Source organism: Symsagittifera roscoffensis, chromosome 4 (assembly GCF_963678635.1).
Source record: "Symsagittifera roscoffensis chromosome 4, txSymRosc1.1, whole genome shotgun sequence".
Classification (NCBI taxonomy): domain Eukaryota; kingdom Metazoa; phylum Xenacoelomorpha; order Acoela; family Convolutidae; genus Symsagittifera; species Symsagittifera roscoffensis.
The window spans coordinates 76,398,330-76,424,710 of NC_087065.1; the positions used below are offsets into that span (position 1 = coordinate 76,398,330).

The following is a 26,381-nucleotide window of genomic DNA, read 5'->3' on the forward strand; positions in this document are numbered from 1 at the left end:
GGAAACAGTCGGCGAAGGAGTCTCGGTTTCGAAGTGCAAACTTTTTGTGATAGCCTCGAATCTGTCTCTAGTAATGACGTCCGCGATCAGGTTTATCCGCGTACTTGAGCACCAGTACCGTCGGACACCACCCAATTTCACCAGCGTCATATAGAGAACGACACCTAGATATGTGCGCATTTCAGCGGCAGAGACAGTAAAAGTTGAGTTTGGGTCCTTTGTCACACGATAATGAACAGCTTTGTAACACATTTCGTTAATGAAGTCATCAGTGAAGTATTGCTCAAAGTACTGAAGAGGAGTCTTTACTCCAAAAACACCATGGTAGTGTTCAATGAACTCGCATTCAGGCAGTCGTTCTCCTCTAAGAACTCTCCAACTTCTTGCTGAACCGTTGTTTTCTATTTGCCCGAGCGGTAGGTTCTCTTCATTATCTTCATCAGAGCTGACTCCACCTTCTGAGCTACTTTCATCACCGGCTTCATCTGATTCTGACTCACTCGAACTCACAGTAGGACGTCGGCTTCGTGCTGCGAAGTCTCTCAAACGAAGTCTTTCTTGCCGCTCTTCAATGTTGCTTTGTTCTTGAATCAAAGAGTTTTCCGCAGCGGCGCTGTTTTCAACATGACTTTCGGTGTCAATCTCAATTTGATCATCGCTTGGCTCCGTTGGCATAACGTTCTCACTGTTTTGGTTGAAGTCGTTTACAGTGTCTCCAACTTGCAGCCGTTCAATTCTGATAATCTCACCTTTAGTATTGTCTTCTTTCCAGTAAACTTCTTCTCCAATAAATACAGAGACATTTAGAGGACTTACGTCTTCAATTTCTACAATATTTGTCGTATTATTTTCCCATTCCACTTCCAAAGTTGCCCAGTCGATACTTCGTAAAAGCACCCCTCTCCAAGCCGAGTCGTGTCTCCATTCGAGGTGCAAATTGAAAGGAAGGATCAATTCTGTCAATAAAACTGTGTCGATAATACCAGTAGTCCATTTGACAGAACATTCGAAGTCTTCTGTGCCCGGGTCTGCCATAAACAGAACTGAAAAAACAAAATCACAAGTGAACTGATCTGCCGAGTGGTACGAATTCGTACTCTGTCTGAAAAACGGGAGTTTGGAACGCCCATGAAGCGGAGATTCTAAATTCAACAAGCGATTGGTTCGATAGATGCTGAAGAGTAAGTTTGCAAAGTTTCAGGCCCCAAAAACAGGTGGAAAAGTTGCTACGGGGATTTTTCTGCACTAAACCGAGATGAATTTCCGTTATTCGATTCGAACTCACAAAGACGCGCTCTAGTAATTGTCAGCAGCACTCCTCGCAATGTATTATTCACTGTGTTAATCAAATTTGATTCGCCGAGCGGATGACGTCAATACCAAAAACGTGTGATTCGCTGTTCGAATGCTACGCTTTGTTTTGTAATTCGGTACGAATTCGTACCATCGTCCAGTTAGGGTTAATGAATCAAACCATGTACCTCGAAATTCCAAGTCGCCAGCGCTACACAACTGCAGCCAATTATAAAGCGGAGAACACATGCTTCTAATGTGAGCACAATTTTATGCGAGCTGGCTTGGAAAAATGGACTTGTTTTTTAACACAATACTTACTTGCAAGCTCGCTTGAGTAAACAAATTATATCTACCAAAATTTTGTCGCGAGTAGATTCTTTATTAGGAAAACATGTCAAAAAAGCGATATGCCAACGTTAAATTAGCATTGAAATAAAATTTACGAAGCGGTCTTTAAGCCGACAAAACTTTGCTGAAGGCCCCTTAAACCAAAAACAAGGATTGTCGAAAAAACTGGTTTTTCGAATGGCTAGTTTGTTACATAACAACTCACAGACGTAGCTCAAAGACAGCAATGAATGCCACTTCAGTCCTGTATCTTCCAGAAGTGACATGTGAATCAACTCTTGTTCCACTTTCCTTAGAGAGAAGCTAGGTGTAGAGGCCTCTTCGAGCGACGCATCTGTGTCTGATCTACCACTATCAGACGACGGGAAGTCTAAATTCAAAGCACTGATTGGAATAATATCAATATTATAACAAACATTGCCTCTTTTTCCGTCCCCTTGTAATCGACAAAAATTGATTTTTTTTGTGCGGGACCCATCAACTTAACAAGGTTGTCAAAGAAGATTTAATATGTTCTAACTGGGAATTACCATGCATGAAGACAAGCCTCTTGGAAATGTATTTTTTTTAAAGTTCTTCAGTCTTGAAATGAATTTGTACCATAGCTTTTATTCAGTTATCTTGTTTGCTCCTAGAATTTATCTGTTGCAGTAATTCAATATATAGGAAATTTTTCTCTCGCACTTGTATTGGACAAGATAATGTCACCGGGATTTCTGTTAAGGCAACTCTTTTGATCCATGATGCTTGAAATTTTAAAAATATAAATATTGTTCGTATCCATAAGATATTTTCAGACTGCCTAGCAAGAACTTGAACGCAAGAAAATGAAAATGAAATAGTTTAGTTTTCAAGTAGTTCACATCATTTTGAGGGACAATCGATGTAATTTAGAATGTAGGACCTTGTTAGCAGAACAGCGAAGATTGAACAGGCAAGTTTTTCATTCATTTTGATAAGAATAGAGATATCAGAATATTAAATTGGCATTTGGTAGCAATAGTGGTTAGTTGAGTATAATTGATCCAATATCTTTCTTAGTCAAAATCGTGTACTATTTCGACAATTTTTCTTTGGAGTATTTCGATCCTAGTAAGAAAAAATCAAAGCCCGCACTGTTATATATTATTAGGGACTGTTCATTGCTGAGGGGTGGGGCCTTAAAGGAAAAAAAAACAATTTTCATGCATTTAAGCAAGCTTTTTTTGACCAAACATTTTTTTATTCTATTCAAAACTCATATATGTCATTTGGGGCGCATGTACTACCAAAAAGATCTCAATTTGATACACTTGCAAAAATAAATGTGTGATCTTGTTCAAGGGTAAAAAATGACTGAAAACTTTTTAATAATCAGTATCTCAAGTGGGCACGAGCGTGCCATTGTCTGACACAATTATGATTCAAAAAAACTTATTCGACAAACTCCAACCAGGTGAAGGAACATAGTTGGCAAAAAATGGAAACATAGTCCGCTGGAAATTCTGAACATTAAAGTCATTTTTCAAAAAAAAAAATCTCACGGTTTTTATCGCACCCTTTGCTTTTTCATTATTAGTGATGATAATTTGCCTACCTTTTAGCAAATGAATTGGAAAGGAACTTTTAAAAAAATCGGAGTCCAACCGCAAAAAAATCCAAATTGAGCGTGAACAATTTTTTTCCAAAAAAAAACGAAGCAAAAATGAACACGAACTATATAAGTGTCTTCACTAAGTTCCCTCACACGTATGAATGAATTTTTTTAATTAAAACAAATCAAAAGCTTCCCTTTGATTAAGAAGAGACTGATAAGTAAAAATAAAAAAGTCTAATATCAAAAGTTTATCAGCAAAATGCCTTTGACTCAACTACAATTGCAAGAATTTAAGCAATATAAGGAAAAAGGACACAGCTAAAGCTGGAGGTACAAAATTGATTTTTTTTTCAGAATATGTACTGATGCGGGATGAAAAACGTAATTTTTGAAAACTTCTTAAGTTCGACTTTACCCAAAATGATAGCGGTTCTGTAAAAATAAATGAATTAGCCGCTAATGCAGGGAAGGTTCTTACTACGCTTTCTTTCAGTTAGCTAAATGTCAATTTTGGCCGGATAGTTTTCAAGAACAAGTAAATGTTTGCAAAAAATTTCGAAAAATGGACTTTTCCTTAAAACCACACCAACTTTTTTCAAAAGAATTGGGTGTAACCGTTTACGCAGAGAAATTTTTAGCACTATGTTTTTTCAACTTTCACCAATCAAAATTTAGAAATAAAAGCTGCAAAATAATCGATTGGATTTGGCCGGGTAGTTTTCGAGAAAATGAAACAATCTTTAAAAATGGGTTTAAAATCCCCCCATTTAAATGTTCAGATCGGTAGTAGTTTTTGAGAAAACAAATTTTTGCAAAAAGCAAAAATTTTCCAAGGCGTCTCACAAAAATTTAACCTGAGAGTTTGTAGGGAGAACTGTTCCTGATATGATTAATCCTTGGACGTTATTTCTGCACCAAATGACTAGAATAGAAGCTGAATTTGCATTCATTTTAAGTCAAGCTATGAAATGATTCAGCAATTCTGTTAGACAAATTATTAAGCTGGTAAAACGTAATGTTCAGATTTGATCGCCCATGCTAATCGAAACTGTAAATTATGGGTGCCAGCAATTTAAAAGACGAAAGCTGTTAATTAACGACCAGTCGAATATTTTTGAGTTGCATCAATCTACTGGTTGATTTTGTGAACCGGGCAATAATATATTAATATCATGCGCCGCAAGCATAGATCATGGCGTGGTAGGAACGACCGAACACAGGCGAATAGAGGCAAGACACTTGCTTTTAACCACCTGTTTTTATTAACTTTCGCATGCCATGCTGGCTGGTATGATATCTGGGTCAGCTCTGGTTAGAGTGATGCATGTCAAACTTACTTGGCGCGTTACAGCTTCTAACTGCACATGATAAACAGTCAGACGCCTTCGCCTAAAGGGAGGAATTGAATACGAAAATATCAGGAGACGCTTAAAATCCAACACTTAGTTTGCCGACAACACAAATCGCAGGGCTAATGAACTATTACCTCCCTCAGCTGTTTCTATCTTCGTAAATTGAACTCTGCATCGCACACAAATTTTCACGGCAAAAGTGTTCGGAATAAATTTCTCCGACGAGACAAAACTGATTTTCAGTTCGTGAAATATTACTGTTTTTCGTACTCGCTGGAGGTTTGGTTGCTCAAGCGAGGCTTTTACCCTCCTCGATCGAAAAAAACACTAGTTCCAACCTGCTCAGGGTGAGTCAAAATTATTAAAGCGGAATGCTTATTCTAAGCAAAATATGATGTTTAAAAAAACACATAGTTACCGATCCATTTGATGTCACATTTTGCAGAATACACTTGGTTTTTCCAGCTTCTGAGTCATCATCGATTTGCTCGGTAGTTTCTTTTGCAGCTCCAAAATGACCAATTAAGGCATGAATAAGCACCAATTTCAGCACAGTAGACATTATCATCTGTCAATGCATAACATACCGAAAACTGATTTAAAAACATTATTATTTACACTTCACAATTAAAGCGTTATTAACAAAGCAGACAAAGTATCGACGCTGCACACCGCAATGGCTGGCCAAAAGCGAAACAATTACCTAGTGGAGGAATCTTTCAAACAAAATAAAGTAGTTTCGGATTTTATTTTGCTGACAACTCAGCATGTTAGTGTAATTATTTAAGGAAAACTAAGCAACACGCAAAGGCGAAACGGAGCTTCGCACCGTTTGCGACACAACAAAAAAAGCACGGCAGCCAGCTCAAAAAAAATAGGACGAAAGGCTGCGGAAAAAACCTAAGCCCCCATAAAAAGCAGAAAAGAAAAAAATGGTCCTTCAAACGACGGATTATGAGGCAATTGAGCAGACATGACATCAGCTTCTAAGAGAAAAAAAACGAAAAAAGATAAGCGGAAAAAAGAAACTTAAAATAAGATTTGATATACAACCAACAATTGAACTTCGAATGGAATGACCTTTTAAAATGCAGACATGCTCAAAAATATCTGTTGACAGACATTCTGTTCTGATAACAAAATCTTCACCAAAGAGCACGATCGCAGCTTTCTAAAATTCAACAGTTTTAATAGCTCAACACGGAACCATAAGAAGAAAACTTATCTACTGACAAAATAGTTAGTTGCTAAAAGAAACAAGACTGCTCGTATCAGGGCGAAGCCCTGAATGTTCCGACTGCCTATTAAGGTTTATGGAGCAGTAATAACATTAACAAACTAAAAGTAATAAAACAAAATCATTTTTTTTTCTTCTAAAATTTGAAATTTTTTATGAAAATCATCCCCCCACACGCCATATAAAGTACAAAAGGATAGATTTCGCTCCTTAAACAAATTAATTATGGCAAATAAGCTTCTTTCAACCAATTTGGAACGATTTCTAAGACGGATTAACTCCCCGCTTACGCGTTAATAGCGCGAAATAAATCGCGCGTTAATTGGCCCAAATGATAAGCGGAAAAACGATAAGCGGAAAAAAGAAACTTAAAATAAGATTTGATATACAACTAACAATTGAACTTCGAATGGAATGACTTTTTAAAATGCAGACATGCTCAAAAATATCTGTTGACAGACATTCTGTTCTGACAACAAAATCTTCACCAAAGAGCACGATCGCAGCTTTCTAAAATTCAACAGTTTTAATAGCTCAACACGGAACCATAAGAAGAAAACTTATCTACTGACAAGATAATTAGTTGCTAAAAGAAACAAGACTGCTCGTATCAGGGCGAAGCCCTGAATGTTCCGACTGCCTATTAAGGTTTATGGAGCAGTAATACCATTAACAAACTAAAAGTAATAAAACAAAATGAATTTTTTTTTTCTAAAATTTGAAATTTTTTATGAAAATCATCCCCCACACGCCATATAAAGTACAAAAGGATAGATTTCGCTCCGTGTAACAAATTAATTCTGGCAAATAAGCTTCTTTCAACCAATTTGGAACGATTTCTAAGACGGATTAACTCTCCGCTTACGCGTTAATAGCGCGAAATAAATCGCGCGTTAATTGGCCCAAATGGCCAAAATGCCTATCTTTAAACCCCCAGAACTTTACGAAAAATGATCACAGCTGAAATATTTTTTCAAATTTAAGCTCAGAACAACAATATCTTTCGAATGATATAAAAAAAATCCATCAAAAATGGCTAGTTAAAAAGTCGAAAATTGTCTGAAGAAAAAAAAACCCACCCGAGCACAAATATTCCGTTACTTTCGTATCGAAAGTCGGAACAACAAGACTGCTCGTAACAGGGCGAAGCCCTGAGTGTTCCTAGTGCCTTTTAAGATATATGGAGCAGTAATAACATTAAAAAATCAATGAAATAAAACAAAATGAAAAAAAAAGTGTTTCTAAAATTTGAAATTTTTTAAATAAAAATCATCCCCCCACACGCCATATAAAGTACAAAAGGATAGATTTCGCTCCTTGTAACAAATTAATTCTGGCAAATAAGCTTCTTTCAACCAATTTGGAACGATTTCTAAGACGGATTAACTCTCCGCTTACGCGTTAATAGCGCGAAATAAATCGCGCGTTAATTGGCCCAAATGGCCAAAATGCCAATCTTTAAACCCCCAGAACTTTACCAAAAATGATCACAGCTGAAATATTTTTTCAAATTTAAGCTCAGAACAACAATATCTTTCGAATGATATAAAAAAATCCATCAAAAATGGCTAGTTAAAAAGTCGAAAATTGTCTGAAGAAAAAAAAACCCACCCGAGCACAAATATTCCGTTACTTTCGTATCGAAAGTCGGAACAACAAGACTGCTCGTAACAGGGCGAAGCCCTGAGTGTTCCTAGTGCCTTTTAAGATATATGGAGCAGTAATAACATTAAAAAATCAATGATATAAAACAAAATGAAAAAAAAAGTGTTTCTAAAATTTGAAATTTTTTAAATAAAAATCATCCCCCCACACGCCATATAAAGTACAAAAGGATAGTTTTTGCTCCTTGTAACAAACCAATTATGGCAAATAGGCTTCTTTTAACCAATTTGGAACGATTTCTAAGATGGATTAACTCTCCGCTTACGCGTTAATAACGCGAAATATATCGCGCGTTAATTGTCCCAAATAGGCCAAAATGGCAATCTTTAAACCCCCGTAACTTTACGAAAAATGATCACAGGTGAAATATCTTTTCAAATTTGAGCTCAGGACAACAATACCTTTCGAATGATATTTAAAAAATTCCGTCAAAAATGGCTAGTTAAAAAGTCGAAATTTGTCTGGAGAAAAAAAAACCCACCCCGAGCACAAATATTCCGTTACTTTCGTATCGAAAGTCGGAACAACAATAGTTTTGAAAAAACGATGAACAAAAAGCAAGGCCTTAGGGCTCAACAAATTGAGGAAAGCTGCTGAAAAAGAGATGGTTGACAGCAGTCTGGCATGCTATCAAGACAAGCATGACCTCGGAAAACCCGCGAAGTGTTTAAGGTGTTGAGAGAGAGACTCTTTGGAGTGTTCGTTTGAATTGGTTGGAGAAAAGGAGAAATTGGCAGTTTCAAATTTCAAAAGCATATATTCAAAGCTGAAAAAGGAATTTTCCATAGCATGATGAATTGAAAAAGACGATCAAAACAACGCCATTAGGACATCAACTATGCACGAAGAGAACTAAAATGTAAGCTTCCATGGAAAAATATCGAGGTCGACAACTTAATGGTTTGACAAAAAGACTGGATAGGGCAGCTAAGAACGGATATTAATACATACGACCTCAACACTAATTAAGACAAGGATGAACTGTGGCACAATCCACTCACCAAACATAGGTTCTCGGATAGTAACGAGCGTAAAGCAAATTCGATTGTCATAACTCGCAAAAAGTTCAATATACCAATGAAAACTATAGAAGAATGTTTAACAGGAGATAATGAACAATCATCAGCTTAACAACCATTCAGATCCGTTTGTCCGGACCTATGATATTTGCGATTGCTAAAAGATGTAAAGTAAGTCTGTAGAGATACCCCAGCACGTTAGGGTCAAACAATGAACGCAGTGCAGAAAGTGATATAGTACAAGGCCAGCTCTGCTGCCATAGTTGCTCTATTAGAATGTCAATGATCAATCAATGTTATGAGAAGCAACGATACATTTATTACGGTACATTCAACGGGCAAAATATTACTGATTGTGTCGTCATGTCATGAACTCGTCAACCGCGTTTCCAGATAGACCAAACGAGCTTCGTGTGTAAAACTTCCATTTGGTAAGACTAGTTCTAATGACTTGATAGAGTTAAAAACAAATGACTTTGATCACCTGGACTTCATATGAGAGAAACTTAGCATAACTTATGGTAAAACAAATTGAGCTGAAAAGACACGCCTTTTAGGTAGAATTCGCAAAACAAAATGCACCATGTAGATTCGGACAAAATAAAGCAACTTTTTCTTTCTTCCAAATTTTTTGCTTTTTAAAGTAGACTAGGTTTTCCCGGGAATTTAAATTGATCCTGTGGACAAAACCAATCTGCGCAATGTTATGCATTAAAATAAACGACTACTTAAGTTTGCGATAACAGGCAAAGTTATAAATGTTTGCCGTCTCTTCTAAATTAGACATCATTGCTATTGTAGATGATAAATGCGATTCGCATGCTTTAAATAAGCGCAGTTGTTTTTAGTTCAAACATATGCCTTAAAAGTTCCTAATTCATAAGATGACCTAACAAAAACTCAGCAGCCTTATTTCTTTAAGTCAAGATGTTTTAAGCCTCGTTAAAACTAAATTAATCAAATTTACAAATATTCTAAGCTGAAGTTGTCTCTTTAAAAAAGACTTCAATCAATTAATGGCAAGAAATTAAATCGTATTCATAGAGTAATCTCTGAAATGCTAATTAAATTTTAGAACAAGCACCTAAATTCATCCAAGAAATTTGGTTTATCCATCGACTTTTATGGTCTAGGACGTATTTTGTTGAGACTGCCTTTCGATGCTTTGTTGCTAATTGTGTTAGCTTTACAGACGTCCGAATAAAGTTTACTCGGCTTTGATTTGCTTCGTCTAGCTGAACTAGATTGAATCAACGCCCTAGTGTATTTCTCCTTCTTCCGCAGAAAAATATCTTCGGTCTCTAAAAAAGTCGGTTCTTCCATTAACTCCAGAAGATCAATCCCGGGCTGAGCTTCCGGAAGTTGCTGGATAAACGAATCCAAAACATCTTCTTTCGGCTTTACTGGAAGCTTTGACAACTCTCGTCGGAACCGAATCACTTCGGCGTAATTTATTTCGCGATTGGGCGAGTCGTGTAAATTCTGACCAACTTGAGATGCCGACTTGAAGTTCAGCTCTGAGTCCGAATCGTCTTCGTCGTCTAATGGGTCCTCGCACTCATCTTCTGATGTTGTGTAGTCGTCTCTAACGGACGCCTTCAACCCGTTGTCCAATTTCCGAGTTGTTTCCTTGCGACTAGTAATAATTTTTTTATTTTCTCGCAATTCAGGGCTCAAATCATGCCTAAGCTTGAGTAACTCTTCGCTTTTGCGGTTTTCCAGAGATTGCTTTGAAGGGATTTTTATTTTTTTAGCTTGAAATTCGTGTTTCGTAGTCAAATTCAGAACATTGGCAACACAGTTTCCTATAGTCGGGTTCAGAAAATTGTTCGGTGGCACTCGCTTTCGTGGCGAACTGCACTTATATCTTCCTTCGTCAACGACACAAATTTCATCGTTATTTTTCGGATTCAACAAAGTCACAGGCTCAATTGTTTCACAGTAATTTTTAATATCAACAGTCTGATTGTTATTCAAGTCAACTTCCGGTGCGAGGTTGGCGGGTTTCACTGGTGGCGAGGGTAGAAACTTCAGCAACACATTCTTATATGAGTCTTGGCTTCCGATTGGTTGTTTCGCCTCTTGCGGATTTTCAGATTCTTCAGCATTAAGAAACTTTTTCGAGCTTCGCTCCAGATCAAAACTGGGGAACTTTTTCTGCTGCTTTCCGCTGCTGAAAAATTTTGATAACTGTTGTTGATACTTTGAATACTTTTTTTCATTTGGCGAATTCATAATTCCAACTAACTGAGACGAATGACCTGAAACGCTCCGTAAACATCAGACGGATATTGGCTGCGGTCACCATAGTGCGCAATAGATCTTGACATTAAGAAAAAAAACTAACACAAAGGCGAATCGGAGCTACGCAACACTTGCGACACTAAGCAAAAAAGCCGCTAAGTCAAAAATCTAACTCGAAAATGATTTAAAAAACTAATCTATCAAAATAAAAAAAAACTTCATTTGAAGTTGCAGAAAAATTTGAAATGCAGACAAGCTCAAAAGTTAACAGTTAGCTGAAGAAAAAACAGATGGAGCAGATACCAGTTTCAGTCATTCTGTGAACACCGCTGTTCCAGTAGCCCGGTTGCACCACCCTAGCTTATCGCAGGGTTAAAAAGTAAAACCCAATTTCAGAAAAACAATCGAGAAAAGTCACCGGCATTCAATAAGCTTTAAGTTTCATTTAGCGAGCAGTCACTAAGCTGACAACAATTGGGTAGACGCCCATTAATCCAAAAACAAAGAAAAATGCCCTTAATTTTTTTTGAGCGATTAAGTTTCAAAACATAGACTAACAGGACTAGTGTGAATTATAGTCAGAATTTTTTTACCCTGAGGCGCAGCCGAGCTTGCGATACAAAAACAGAAAACCAATAAGCTGAAAAAATCGTAAAAATCTGCACGAACACTCTCATCACCTGTTTCGTCGACAAATTTCTCAATCTCAGGTTTGGCAGGGTTGTTTTCGATAAAAGCAGCTAAGTTTCCAAAAAACGATCCAAAACTCAAATGAATTTAATTTTTCCGATAACTAAACCAACTTTCTATAGAAAATTGGAGTGAAGGATTCGCACAACCTGCTTTTTCGACAGAACCCTTAATTCAAGATATGAGAGGGTAGTTTTTGAGAAAAATAGGAAAATTTTCAAAATAAGACCGAACTGTCAACAAATGGCCTTTTCTGAGGACACAAATTATTTCGATTCAAATTAGGACGTACCGATTTATGTACAATAGATCCCCATTTTTGTAGAAGAGTTCATGACATTGAAATCTTCATCTCAGATTTGGCACGGTAGTCTCTGAGAAAAAAAACCCAACAAAATGAGTTTAAAAAAAAACAAGAAAATGAGTCCAACATTCCCATTTTTAAATTTTCGAAGGCCTTTGAAGGTGGAGTAATGTTAAAAGAGACTATGCAAGTATGCAGACATAAAAATATAACAGCCGGTCTTTCATTGGTGCCAACTTTCTGAAAATCTTTGAAGAAGTTTTCGAGAAAAAACAAGAACTTCAGCGAAAAGTGAAAAAATTTGCCAAGTCCTCTCAAAAATAATAAAATAAAGAAATACACTTTCACAATACCTGATTTTATCGAACAAAACTTTTTGCCCTCAAAACTACGCAATAGAAAATGATTATGCGATAACACATCAGCCGAAACCAATTAATCGAAAAAAAAAAACGTAAAACTATTAAAAATCATGCTTGGAAAGCCGACAAATTACAGAACTTTCAATTTTAGTAACAAAGAAAACTTCAAATAAAAATTAACTCCATGCTTAACAAAATAAACCGATAAAAAACAGTACCAGATAATATAAATTTAATTTAAAAAATGGAAATTGAACCAATGGAAACTCGGCCAAAAACCACGAACACAAAAAATTTTTAAAAAATTTCGATAAATTATTTTGAAAAACTACGCCTATTTACCACCTAAATGAAGCTTGTTTGTTTTGAATTTTCATAAAACTGTGCATGTCCTGAAATTTACCATTCCTAAAAAAATAACCATCACGCTGACCGATCGTCCTTCACTATCTTACAGGAAGTCACGTCTCCATATTTGTTAGCCAGGTCAAATAACTCCTGTAATAAACGAGAGACAGGATTACAACCGGGAATATTCACTCAAAAAAACGCTCGATGAGATTTTAAAATGCACATCATACAATTTAGGATTGAGTTGTTGAAGTATCTGGCAATAAATTAATTTCAATTGAGCTGTTAAAGAGCTTAAATTTATAAAGGCATTTATGCATGAAGCACTTCTGTATTTAAAAGAGCATTTTAAGATCAAACAAAAGCGAAAAAGAAGACCTCTAAGTGTGTCTAAAAGAAGACCTGAACATCGCTCAGCCTCATTTTTGTAACAGGATTGCTACGAAAACTTATTTGATTCTAAAAACGTGAATATAGATAGCAACGTTCTCATGAAACGCAATGCAATTTCAGTTCAAAACAGAATAACATACATTTCATTCAAATTTAATACTGCTAACACTAACAATGAAGTAATAAGCATGCAACAATTCAAAATCGAACAGTCTGAAATAAACAGATTAAAGAAGTATAAACAGGGTTGATTCCATTCCTGGTTCAGCATTCAATGCGATACCAAATGATTTAAATAAACAGATTAATAGTTTTAAAAAGCTCGCAAATGCGTGATTGCTTCGTGAAGATTTTATCTTCTCGCCACCCACATTTTTGAGTTTCATTTTTACTTTCGGCTTCCCGATGAGCTTGACCTCTTTCGGCCATGCGAACTCTTCGGCGAAGAAAAGGATCGCGACCTTGACCTTTCTTTCTCTTTTTCTCGGTCATGCTCGTTTTCCTTTCTTCCGTTTCGCGACCTTGAATCTGACCTTGACCTCGATTTGGATCTGGACGATGATCCCTTCCTATTTTTCCTCTTCGAACGAGACGACTCCGCCTGTCTCAGCTCACATTTCATTTGTCGGCCATTCAGCGTCTTTCCATCCATCTTCTCAAGAGCTCGCGAAAGACTGGGTTCATTTCGGAACGAAACGATTCTGAAATCAAGGATATTTAATACAGATGGCGTATATTTAGCATCACTTGGAAAGCTTATATGAGAGGCAAGTTTCAAAAGCCTTAATAGCGAAGGTGAAAAAAAGCGTGAAAGCTTTCGGCCATCGAAAACTGAAATAAAAATCTTCTGTTTTATTGTGATAAATTTATTTTTTACCAGTGAAAATAGCCAAAATTGATTGTCTTCTGTAGATTTCTTCTTATCGAAAAACGAAAAGCTGATATTTCCAAAAGGAGAGAACTTACGCTGACCGATCGTCCTTCACTATCTTACAGGAAGTCACGTCTCCATATTTGTTAGCCAGGTCAAATAACTCCTGTAATAAACGAGAGACAGGATTACAACCGAGCATATTCACTCAAAAAAACGCTCGATGAGATTTTAAAACGCACATCATACAATTTAGGATTGAGTTGTTGAAGTATCTGGTAAACAGGGCTATACAAACCATTAACAGATCACAGACCTTTTGTTCTTAGAAAGACCCATCCAAGACAAGTCAATCCAAATAGCTAGGAAGGTTGGAGGTCACATTTATAACTCATATTTCAACACAAGATGTTCCTTCTACCAGCCCAATCAGTCATTTCTCCAGCATAACAAAAACTGGTTTTATAAATATCTGCATTAAGTAGGCTTGGCAAAAAGCAAGACACATTTTAGACACAGTCACAGTGAGAATTTCTGTCATCATGAGTAAGTACGGATCTCTACCGGAGTCTCTGAGCAGACGTATTCTGAAAGGTCTTCTGTAATTCGGATTCGGCACCTCGTAATCATGTGCGCTTAGGCGTAGTATATGCTGCAGTATGACCTAGTTTGAAACATCGCCGGCGGCACTACAAGGCATATTGGGAGATGAAATAGCAAAAAAGGAGGTCAAAGGTCAAGTAGCTAGTGGTGGGAGTAGCGAATGATAGGACACAGATGGAGAAGACGTGTCGCAGTGAATGTAGCAGCAGGAGTAGTAGAATGAAGCAGCGATAGAGATCAGAGGAAGAGTAGCTTCGCCTTCACTACACTCATGGTCCTGCAAGTACACTTACTAGCACCCAATTCGTAAATGGGGAGGGGAGGGGGAGTTTATGTATTCTAATATTTGAAGTTCCGAATGAGATACAATTTTCAACCAATTAAACTCCTTAAAACTGTGCAAAACTTTTTCCGTTCCCTTTTTCAATTTTCTGTTCCCAAATCAAATTTCACGCTTATTTTGAACTCTTTGAAACTTTGTCGTTTGGAATTTCAACAATGAGAATTTTCCTCTCTTGAAGTAACTCGCTCACCAGAACATGTTTACCTGACATTTGAAAATTTGCGTATCAACTTAACTTTAGGCTTCCCTGCTACTTTTTCTTTTTATCTTAACTATTCGTCTTTCATCAAGCAGGAGAAGTCTAAGTTTAAATTGATCTCAACAACTATTATAAAATTTGTAAAGTCAGGGCACAAAAGGAAAAGAAATACTTCACACACTCATGGGTCGAAAGAGTCTCGCATTGGAAAGTGATTTTGGAGCATTCTAGGGTTTCAAACACAAAATCATAGCTGGTTCCAGATATTTTTAGTTTTTACCGGCAACATTTTTAACAAATATTATCAGAGCGACATACATATGGTAGCCGGGTTCTCTTTTCAATAACATCTACCAACATCCGTTTTTTTTAAACCAATAACTAAAACTAGCTTTTCAAAAGAGGTCAACTAAAAATTTCTACATGGTAATTGAAGGATATCTATTCTGATCTAGCAAAATCTCTATCAGATTTGCACTCACAGTCTTTCCTGTACGCGATGAGAGGTTTGTAACTAGCATCTCGTAACTCCTCGAATCACTTCTGCTTCTGTTTCGGTTTCTGCTCCTACTTCTAGACCTCCGGTCGCGAAAACTTCCTCTGCGACTACAAAAAAAATTAAAAATCAGAATTATAAGATCAATTTATTATGCCTACCACCTCCACCTAAAATAGGCCATGAAGAGATCATCCACCCAACTACATAATTTTCATCAGAAATATCTTTGTGACTGTATAAAAAATAGTCCGAAATTGTTCGTAAAAAATTGTCTGGCAAAACTGCCCGAGCACAAATGGTTTCGCCACATTCTCCGGAAGCCGGAACTGTAAAACTGAACACAAAAGAAAACATAAAAATAAGCGAATTCGGCTGGAAAAGGTTGACTCTCGGTTAGAAAATATGTAACTTCGTTTGAGAAGCGTTGGCTTGTGAGAGCAATAACCTGTAAAAGTCATCGTCTCTGTTGCTGTTCTGTTTGCTCCAGTCTGTCCCACGAGCTCGTTCTACTGAGATTCTAAAACACAATCAAGACAATGCAGTATTTAAGCACATGTAATTAGTTGCAGTATAGGTCAAGTCGAACGGTCCTTGGTGACAGGCCCTTAAAACATGGGCCTGTCATGTCAGGAAAGTTTTTGGCTTTTTTGAAATTTCCAGCCCTCGTAAACTTATATCAATTGTTCTTAAAATTGTTTGCTCTGCTAATTTTATGAAAGAAAAAGATTCAAACCTATTTACACTGGATTCTGACATTTTGCGGATCAACCGTACAATTTTCCCCCAAACTGATTTAGAGGGAGAAAATATGGATTTTTCAGAAGCTTAATTTGAGTATAGCCTTAGATTTGTGCATAATTAACCGTATTACTTTAAAAAATTGAATTAAAACAAAACAATAATCTAGGTAATTAACAGCATACAAACGCAATCCCGCATGAAAACAATTTCATTTGCGCGTTTGTATGAAGTGCATATTTTACACAAATTTAATATTCAGAATTAATACCTGTTTTTGTTGGGGGACCGATTGTTTAGCAGACAAATCTTTTAGCATAAAAACTAAAATACGGGGCTTTTAGCAGACTTTGATTGACAAGCAATTAGGTGAGGGGCTCCAGCAAGTCTGGGTTGAGCATCATTATTTCACGCTTTTTAAACAAAACTTGCACTCATTTTAGCAAGTTTCAAACTATATCTCAGTTCATTCTCAATGAACTTCTCAAAATTTCAAGGCAAAAATCGTGGGGAAAACCTATTATGCAATGATTTTTGGTTAAAAAACAAAAAAAGGTTTACTCAATATAAAAATGTATTGACAATAATTGGGGATCTAGACTTTCGTTTGATTTACAGAAAATTATCATTACAAAATTGCCTTCTCGCCATAATCATTTACCTTCTAGCCATAAAGCGATTCTTATATCAAGAAAGCAAAATTTTGATATTTGCAACCGACTTTGGCTTAAAATTTTTGGCGTTTTCAAAAAACTGTCTGAATGATGAAACTTTTAAGACGACTCTACCTCCATTTTTACCAAATTTACACCATATTTGGGTCATCGAAAGAATGGAAAATTCCAGTTGTTTGGGCCTTACTTGACGAAAAAAACTGAAGAAATATACCAAGATGGGAAATGTGGAACGTTTTCGATCGACTTGTCGACGTTAGAGTTACGAACGTTTGCGAAGGATGGAATTCAAGCTTGAATAAATTTGTAGGCACTTTTGGACCAAATTGTTGAAAAATTTTGAAAAAATTATTGTATGAGGAATTTCAGTCTCGTCTGCAAATACGACGTGCGAACCGAAGGGAGTGCCCGCCTTTTAAAAACTAAAATTTCGAGTATTGGGACGGTGTAGCTCGAAATTTTAGTTTTTGTACGGATTCTGACATTTTGCGGATCAACCGTACAATTTTCCCCCAAATTGATTTAGAGGGAGAAAAAATGGATTTTTCAGAAGCTTAATTTGAGTATAGGCTAGATTTGTGCATAATTAACCGTATTACTTTAAAAAATTGAATTAAAACAAAACAATAATCTAGGCAATTAACAGCATACAAACGCAATCCCGCATGAAAACAATTTCATTTGCGCGTTTGTATGAAGTGCATATTTTACACAAATTTAATATTCAGAATTAATACATGTTTTTGTTGGGGGACCGATTGTTTAGCAGACAAATCTTTTAGCATAAAAACTAAAATACGGGGCTTTTAGCAGACTTTGATTGACAAGCAATTAGGTGAGGGGCTCCAGCAAGTCTGGGTTGAGCATCATTATTTCACGCTTTTTAAACAAAACTTGCACTCATTTTAGCAAGTTTCAAACTATATCTCAGTTCATTCTCAATGAACTTCTCAAAATTTCAAGGCAAAAATCGTGGGGAAAACCTATTATGCAATGATTTTTGGTTAAAAAACAAAAAAAGGTTTACTCAATATAAAAATGTATTGACAATAATTGGGGATCTAGACTTTCGTTTGATTTACAGAAAATTATCATTACAAAATTGCCTTCTCGCCATAATCATTTACCTTCTAGCCATAAAGCGATTCTTATATCAAGAAAGCAAAATTTTGATATTTGCAACCGACTTTGGCTTAAAATTTTTGGCGTTTTCAAAAAACTGTCTGAATGATGAAACTTTTAAGACGACTCTACCTCCATTTTTACCAAATTTACACCATATTTGGGTCATCGAAAGAATGGAAAATTCCAGTTGTTTGGGCCTTACTTGACGAAAAAAACTGAAGAAATATACCAAGATGGGAAATGTGGAACGTTTTCGATCGACTTGTCGACGTTAGAGTTACGAACGTTTGCGAAGGATGGAATTCAAGCTTGAATAAATTTGTAGGCACTTTTGGACCAAATTGTTGAAAAATTTTGAAAAAATTATTGTATGAGGAATTTCAGTCTCGTCTGCAAATACGACGTGCGAACCGAAGGGAGTGCCCGCCTTTTAAAAACTAAAATTTCGAGTATTGGGACGGTGTAGCTCGAAATTTTAGTTTTTGTACGGATTCTGACATTTTGCGGATCAACCGTACAATTTTCCCCCAAATTGATTTAGAGGGAGAAAAAATGGATTTTTCAGAAGCTTAATTTGAGTATAGGCTAGATTTGTGCATAATTAACCGTATTACTTTAAAAAATTGAATTAAAACAAAACAATAATCTAGGCAATTAACAGCATACAAACGCAATCCCGCATGAAAACAATTTCATTTGCGCGTTTGTATGAAGTGCATATTTTACACAAATTTAATATTCAGAATTAATACATGTTTTTGTTGGGGGACCGATTGTTTAGCAGACAAATCTTTTAGCATAAAAACTAAAATACGGGGCTTTTAGCAGACTTTGATTGACAAGCAATTAGGTGAGGGGCTCCAGCAAGTCTGGGTTGAGCATCATTATTTCACGCTTTGTAAACAAAACTTGCACTCATTTTATCAAGTTTCAAACTATATCTCAGTTCATTTTGAATGAACTTCTCAAAATTTCAAGGCAAAAATCGTGGGGAAAACCTATTATGCAATGATTTTTGGTTAAAAAACAAAAAAAGGTTTACTCAATATAAAAATGTATTGACAATAATTGGGGATCTAGACTTTCGTTTGATTTACAGAAAATTATCATTACAAATTTGCCTTCTCGCCATAATCATTTACCTTCTAGCCATAAAGCGATTCTTATATCAAGAAAGCAAAATTTTGATATTTGCAACCGACTTTGGCTTAAAATTTTTGGCGTTTTCAAAAACCTGTCTGAATGATGAAACTTTTAAGACGGCTCTACCTCCATTTTTACCAAATTTACACCATATTTGGGTCATCGAAAGAATGGAAAATTCCAGTTGTTTGGGCCTTACTTGACGAAAAAAACTGAAGAAATATACCAAGATGGGAAATGTGGAACGTTTTCGATCGACTTGTCGACGTTAGAGTTACGAACGTTTGCGAAGGATGGAATTCAAGCTTGAATAAATTTGTAGGCACTTTTGGACCAAATTTTTGAAAAATTTTGAAAAAATTATTGTATGAGGAATTTCAGTCTCGTCTGCAAATACGACGTGCGAACCGAGTGGAGTGCCCGCCTTTTAAAAACTAAAATTTCGAGTATTGGGACGGTGTAGCCTTATATGTCGAAAAACTCAATGAAAAATTCATTTTGTTGGACTCATTTTATGTTAAACTTGTTACTTCCGTTGGTTTTTGTTGATCTGCATTGATAAAATTCAAAATTCTGCAATTTTGAGTCTTTGTATCTGATAATGAAGCTTTAATGAATGAAGCTTTCTGATTGGTCAATTTTTGAGTCTGCTAAAAAAACCGGTCTGCTAAAATCCCTAGCACCATGTTTTGGGAACAGCGTATTTCAAAAAATAATTAATGAAAAATTAATTGCAGATTATTTCAATTAGTATTTTACCAAACCAATTAATTGCAATAAATTGAAATTAATTGGAGTCTCTATCTCGGTAGAACAAAACCATATTACATGATTGATACCTCGATAAAACACAATGGCGTGCGAAAACACTGAAATGGCGTGAGTAAACAAATCCATTATTTGTTTAAGCGGTTGTGCCGTTCATTTATTGATTCATGATTCATTGTTGAGCTACCATTTCAGAGAAATTATGCCTCGCACAAACGAAAAATATGTGCGGAAAATTTGGATCTACTTAACAATTACCCCCCCCCCCCCCCTTTAAGAAAGGGGGCAATTGTTAAGTAGATTAATATAATGCATTTTCGACCAATCAGATTGCAGCAAAATTAGAAGTCTCAATAGAAAGCTCTAGCGCTAATTTACTGCTTTTATTAATAGGGATGGCAATTCTTAATTAGGTACCAATTCTTAAGTTATTTGCTTAGCGGGCAATTGTTGAGTAGATCCGAAAATGTTACTGCCGTCGAGACAAAAGAATGGAAATGCAGGTGTGGCAAAAACTTACATAGAAAAAAGGAACCGTTTAAACAAATTTGATAAACAACATCAAACACCGGCATCCCGGACATGATGCAAGTCAATCATGGGTTTCCTAATTTTTTCAAGCGGGACCTTCTGGGACCCGGGCAGGGTTGGAAGTGTATGGCTGGATTAATTGGATTGTGGCAATTCACTCTCATTTTCGTTTGTTGAGAAAGAATTAACGAGACAATACAGCAATTTAGAATCTATTTCGCGGAAAACTCTTATCGAGTACATGGAGAAACTTACAAAAAAAGTTTAAGATTCGATTGCAAAAGAACTGCCAGAAAAATTTTCTGTGGTTATCGACGGCTGGACTTCTGGCCCTCCTCGCTTTGTTGTGTTATTTGCTTAGTATCCAACTCAACACGGCTTTTTCACAGTACTGCTTACTTTTTCACCACTTCAGAACGCAAGACCACTTAGAATTCATTAAGTACATTTTGGGAAATTACGGAAAGACTGCCAATAACTTGGCTATAATTTCTGACGACAATGCAGAAGTTAACAACTGCCTTGCTAACTTATTAAATATTCGTCTTATCAGTTGTTATGACATAGATTCTTGCAGTGAGTAAATACTTAAACAAAAAAAAACGAATTTCTTTAAAAAAAAAAACCGACTGATGACAAAGTTTCCATCATTGAAAATGGCTGGCAAACTGAGACAGTTTACAAATTTGAAGAGTATCATCCGCAACAAAACCCGGTGGCTCAGTACAATGATAAAGATCGACCGATATTTTGAGGCGAAAGGTTTTATTGAAACGCTGCCAAGTGTTTCGAGATTGGTGGATTTCATTCCTACAGCTAGGGAAAACAGAGAACTACAAGGCTTCAGGAACACTTTGCCCAAAACTTGTTTCAATAACAAAAGCTCTTCAACGTGAAAATTTGGAGTTATTCGATGCAAGAGCAGTTTTTAATGAAGTATTACAACGATGATGAATTCAAACAGTATTTGTCAATGGATGGACATATTGAATATATGCCGGTTTTGAATAAACGCGACGAAGAAAACTTTACAGTAGATGAGGAGACTGCCATTGAAGGATTGAAACTGGCGACTATTACACCGGAACCAGAGGCCAAAGCGACAGCAACTCAAGATGATGCTTTTGCTTCCAATTTTTGAAAATTCAGAAACTAGAGATGGAGATAATTAGAAGTAACTATCTCGATCCCACATTTCTGCTACCAATTTCAAACTTGATTGAACATTTCTTCAGCGTGGCAGGATTTGCCTACAATGACCATCGAAAAAATTTGCTTCCAATGAATGTGGAAATAGTTGATTCTGAAAATCAACCATCGATTTTGGAACGAAGCAACAGTGGACGCGATCGCCAACGAGGATTGAAACTTTCTCCAATTAATTGCAATATATACTTTTTTTGCCAATCAATTACAATTAAACTTTTTGTCAATTAATTGCAATTTAATTGTTTTGATCCCAATTATTTGTTTTGATCCCTGCCCTGTTTGGGAAGGCATTCTACGGTAGGTCCCTTAGGTGGGGGTGGGATTACGGTTGATTCCATTTTTCAAATAAATATTAAAGCCAAAGACCTTTTAATTTGCATTAGCTAAATAGTTTTTCAGAAAAATCAAAGGCGGGACTGGATAAGAGCCGCGCTTTTAGACCTGGCCCGCGATAAAAAAAAATCATTTCCACAGTAGATTTTGAGGCAGTTCCAGAGTAGACGAATATACTTTTAAGAAAAGTACTTACTTCCTTCCCATGAAGTTGGAATTGTTATATAGTCTAATTGCTTCCCTGACGTCCTTCATGTTCCCAAAAGTCTGAAAAAAAACAGAACAATTCACCTCTCAAAAAAGAATTCAATTCACCTCTCAATGACGTCTAAAAGTGCACATGACGTAAATAAATTAAAATCACTAGTTCACTATTAACACTACTCCACCACCACAAGTTTCTTTTATGTGACTTCAAAATTACGGTAACGCTTAAATATCAAGTTTAACAAAATTGTCAAGGTTTACCAAATCTTACCGTAAAAATCAAGGTTAACAAAATTTAACCTTCTAAATCAATCAGGATTATACCAGTATTTCAGCTAGACTTTTACCTTTACATTTAAGAATAGATGCTAAGAAGTTAAAGTAAAAAACCTCATTCGGTCCATGAATGAATGACCGAATGATCAAATTATATTAACCAATTCAGTCTTCCATAATCAACAAGAAAGTGTGACAATTCATTCAGTAGCTTTGAAAACCTGCAGATCCGTTTACTTTGAAATTTTTGCCATTCAATTTATCTGATGTAACAGAAAGCCCCCCCCCCCCCCGCTAAAAATATCAAGAATATAAACTTCTATACCATCTATATACTACTAACCACAAATGCAAAGTTGTTGGCCTTGACGCTGATGTCCAGCACATCGAAGCCCTTGAACAGTCTGCCCATGTCCTTCTCAGTGACGTCACTGGCCACATTTCCAATGTACACCTGCAAACAACCAGTCGAACACTGAACAATTCTAAGAGGTCATCTGAACAATTCAAAACTTTCAAACAGTGGTATTCTCATAACAGAAGGACCGAATGCACCAAAATTTTCAACCAATCAACCTTTCGTTCTTCTAACTGTCCAACCTGACTGATATTCGTTCTAATTGTTTCGGATTTTCCAATGTTAAATCCTGATTGGTTCACACAATTTCGGGCGTTCAGTCCTTCTAGAACGAGGGATTCTCACGCTTTTAGGCGATTAAATTAAAATAGACATAGAAGCGACATAAGTAAAAAACACACTGTACTACATAATGGTTATAAAATAGATGCCATTAGAACAATCTGATTAGAAGACGACAATAAGACGATACGAGAGGCTGCTCGGTGAAAGGACTCCTGTTTTTGAGCCAAGATAGATCCAGTGCTCCAATCGCCCAGTTCTTCAAACAGTGTTCAAATATTGCAATCTGCATTTCTTATTATTTACTTCCAAAAACAGACCTTTTTGACACTTATGTAAACTCTGTATTGCGTTTGCATGTGACGCGGAACTACACAGATAAATTCATTGAGTATCAAAATGTAGAATCGAGTATGTTCGATGACCATGCCTGACCTGTATGTGTTCGCTGCTTCTGCTCCGTCCCCTCCGACTGCTTCTGCTCATGCTGCCCCCTCTTCTACTGTCCCGGTCTCTGTCTCTGTCATCATTGTGTCTGCCCATGTCCCAAAAACTGGTGCTATCTGAAAAATTCAGCCGAAACTAGAAACTAGAGCGTCCAAACAAGTAGCACATAATCATCCAAAACGCAAACGAGAAGATTTTGACCAACTTTGTGGTTATTTTCAGGGGAGGGGGGTCACTAAACGAGGGATCACACAAATAGAATTTTAAAATAATCATAATAATAAGAGGTCAAGCTGAGCTTCGCAACGCTTGCAATAAATCATACACAGCATTGCAAGCTAGTGGACAGAAAATGGAAGCCACTAAGTCCAACAAAACTAAGTCGAAAAAACTAACCTCTATAAAAGAATATCTTAAATGAGTTTCGATTTGAGGAAAACAAGTCAAAAAACTTAACGCCCAGCTTTAAACGAAACACAAAAACACAATTATAAAGATATTCACCTTTTCAGCGACTCATTTTGAGGCAATTTAGCCAATGTGACATGCACCGAACCGAGACTTCAAGCACGTTCCGTGCTTTTGAAATTAAGCAGACCAAAAATAAGCAGAAACTATAGTCCGACAATCAAGTTTTCCCAAAAGTACATTCAAATTCCAGGTATAAAACAGAGGCGAAGCGGAGCATTACAAACATTGCATTACAAAATAATGAAAAAAGAGGGTTTCAGTATTTTTTCCAAAAAAAGCTGAAAAAAAATAACTTGAAAAAGGCCCATAGAACTCTCTACAAAAATTCATACACTTTCAACTCTTTTTCATTCTTATATTTGAAAAAATTGCTTACTACCCCACATGCAATCAAAATTAGTTTCTATATGAATTTTCAAGAAATTTAGCACGCCAGATTGAGCATGTCGGCATGCGAATTGGATTGAAAACAAGTGGTACAGTATTATAACAAAATGCTGGCAAGTTCTCTAGATTGAAGAAATTTCATTACGGGGTAAACATCCAACTCCCGATTACAAGTCACTAGCTCTCGCAAGAGAAAAGAGTAAAACGATCAAAAAAAGCAGCAACAGTGGTATATCAAACTGATAAGGTTCAAATCGCGGATCTGATTATGAACCTACAAAAAAGCACATTCGATAGTAAGAATTTCATACGCATATTTGACCAGTTTTTAACAAAAAATTTAATCGAAAATCAGAAAAATTAGACAAATTGATTTAAAGGTTTTAAGGTTTTCATTTGTTGTCAAAAAGGCGCCAACAAAAACTAATAATTCTGGAGTAAAACTAAGTTTTTGCGTCTTATTTCTGTGTTATCGGCCTGCTTTAATCGCTCGACATTGGAGAAAAAATCAAAAACATAAAACGGTTTTCTCTAACCGAGGATGTTTTGGAATTTATTTAATAGGACTTGACTCACGAGTGCAAAGGCTTCAATATGATATATCACTAAATCCCTTCCGACAATTATTTGTAGCACCTGATTTTAAGCGAAAACCGTTAACCAAAATTCTTTGTTTGATGGAGTTTAATATGATCATATATTTGGCGTGTATCCCTCTTTGAAAAAAAAATCCGAACATAAGATGACAAAAACAAACCAAAAGCGAACAAGACGGAAAATTTAAAAAAAAATTAATTCAAAAACAGAGGCGAAGCAAAGCTTGGGATACAAAATGAATGATCGCAACACTTGCAAATAAGCAGACAAATCGAGAAATAAAACAACACAAATTTTCTCAAAAACAACGGAAACTTGCCAAGAAAAATCAGATATCTTGGAATTGAATTATATGCACCTGCAAAGAACGGCTAAGCAAAACATCCCTCTAGCCCTCTAGTTGTGATAAAACCCATACCAAGCATGACAAATACATGCTTTGTATGGGTTTTATCACAACTAGAGAGATGTTTTGCTTCGCCGTTCTTTGCAGAGTTTCTGAAGGTGCATATAATTCAATTATTCCAAGATATCTGATTTTTTTTGCAAGTTTCCGTTCTTGTTGAGAAAATTTCTGTTGTTTCATTTCTCGATTTGTCTGATTATTTGCAAGTGTTGCGCTCATTCACTTTGTATCCCAAGACATAAAAGATGAAAGTCAAAAAACCGATCCAAAAAATTGATATACCAAAAACGAAAAACTTTCCAAGATAAGTCTTGATTTTGTAAAGACAGCAAAACCCGTGTAAAATTTTACGAGCGAATTCTGAGAACAAAGTTATTTACGGTAAAAAAAAGTCTAGAACCCGATTACAACACCCTAGCTTATGGCAAGAGTAATTAGTACCGCGTATAAATTGGCGGCAAAATCTAATAAGGGACATTTTGTTCTATAAATTAGACGAAGGTGTAGTAAAATCTGCGAACAAAGTTATTTACGGGGAGGGGAGGGGAGGGGGGGAGGGGTCAGAACCCGGTTCGCTGCAACGCAATTGCTATAGCAAGTGTAATAACATTGCCGATCAGAACAACATTTGACGTGCAAAAAAACGTTGTATAATTTATAAGAGAAAAATGGCAAACCTTGAAATTATTATCGTGTCGTGTATTTCAAATCGCATATTTTGAAACAGTTTTTGCAGTAGTCTTCAAACTACTTGACCAACCATTCATCAAAAACTATATAAAAACTACACTATTTTATGTACGCTTCTTATATATATATATTGTTGCATTTTCTATTCTGAATATGCCTTACTTACAGATCGTGTATTCTCCCATGCACTCTTGTGACATAACATAACATTAGGGAAGATAGGCAGTTTTGTAAAATACAAAATTTTCAGATAGACAAAAAAGCACAAGTTTAAATTGTTGCAAAACGAGCAAATGATTAATTCCACATATCAAAAACGGCAAAAATGTGATTAATTCTGCCTATTAAAAAATTGCACGAGATGAGAAATTATATATAATATAATAA

The 26,381-nt window shown here is 36.1% G+C and overlaps 2 protein-coding genes across 3 annotated transcripts in view; one reads left to right on the forward strand and one right to left on the reverse strand.

Annotated features, from left to right (window-relative positions):
• LOC134845054 (kinesin-like protein KIF27) overlaps positions 1-26,381 on the forward strand; it is a 539,890-nt gene that overhangs the window by 400,717 nt on the left and 112,792 nt on the right. The gene's annotated exons all lie outside the window — the stretch shown is intronic.
• Positions 12,894-26,276, reverse strand: LOC134844580 (serine/arginine-rich splicing factor 4-like). Of its 2 annotated transcripts, XR_010162692.1 has the most exons (9): positions 26,161-26,276; positions 23,432-23,559; positions 22,700-22,810; positions 22,070-22,140; positions 15,798-15,869; positions 15,336-15,459; positions 14,025-14,588; positions 13,804-13,874; positions 13,497-13,538 (listed from the first exon to the last, which is right to left on the reverse strand). XR_010162692.1 is itself a non-coding variant. In XM_063861323.1 (8 exons), exons 1-8 carry the CDS (start codon positions 26,192-26,194, stop codon positions 13,226-13,228), a joined length of 924 nt encoding a protein of 307 aa, XP_063717393.1. In that variant the 5' UTR covers positions 26,195-26,276; the 3' UTR covers positions 12,894-13,225. The 2 variants fall into 2 exon arrangements, 1 of the variants encoding a protein (XP_063717393.1); XM_063861323.1 differs by lacking the exon at positions 14,025-14,588 and having other exon boundaries at positions 12,894-13,538.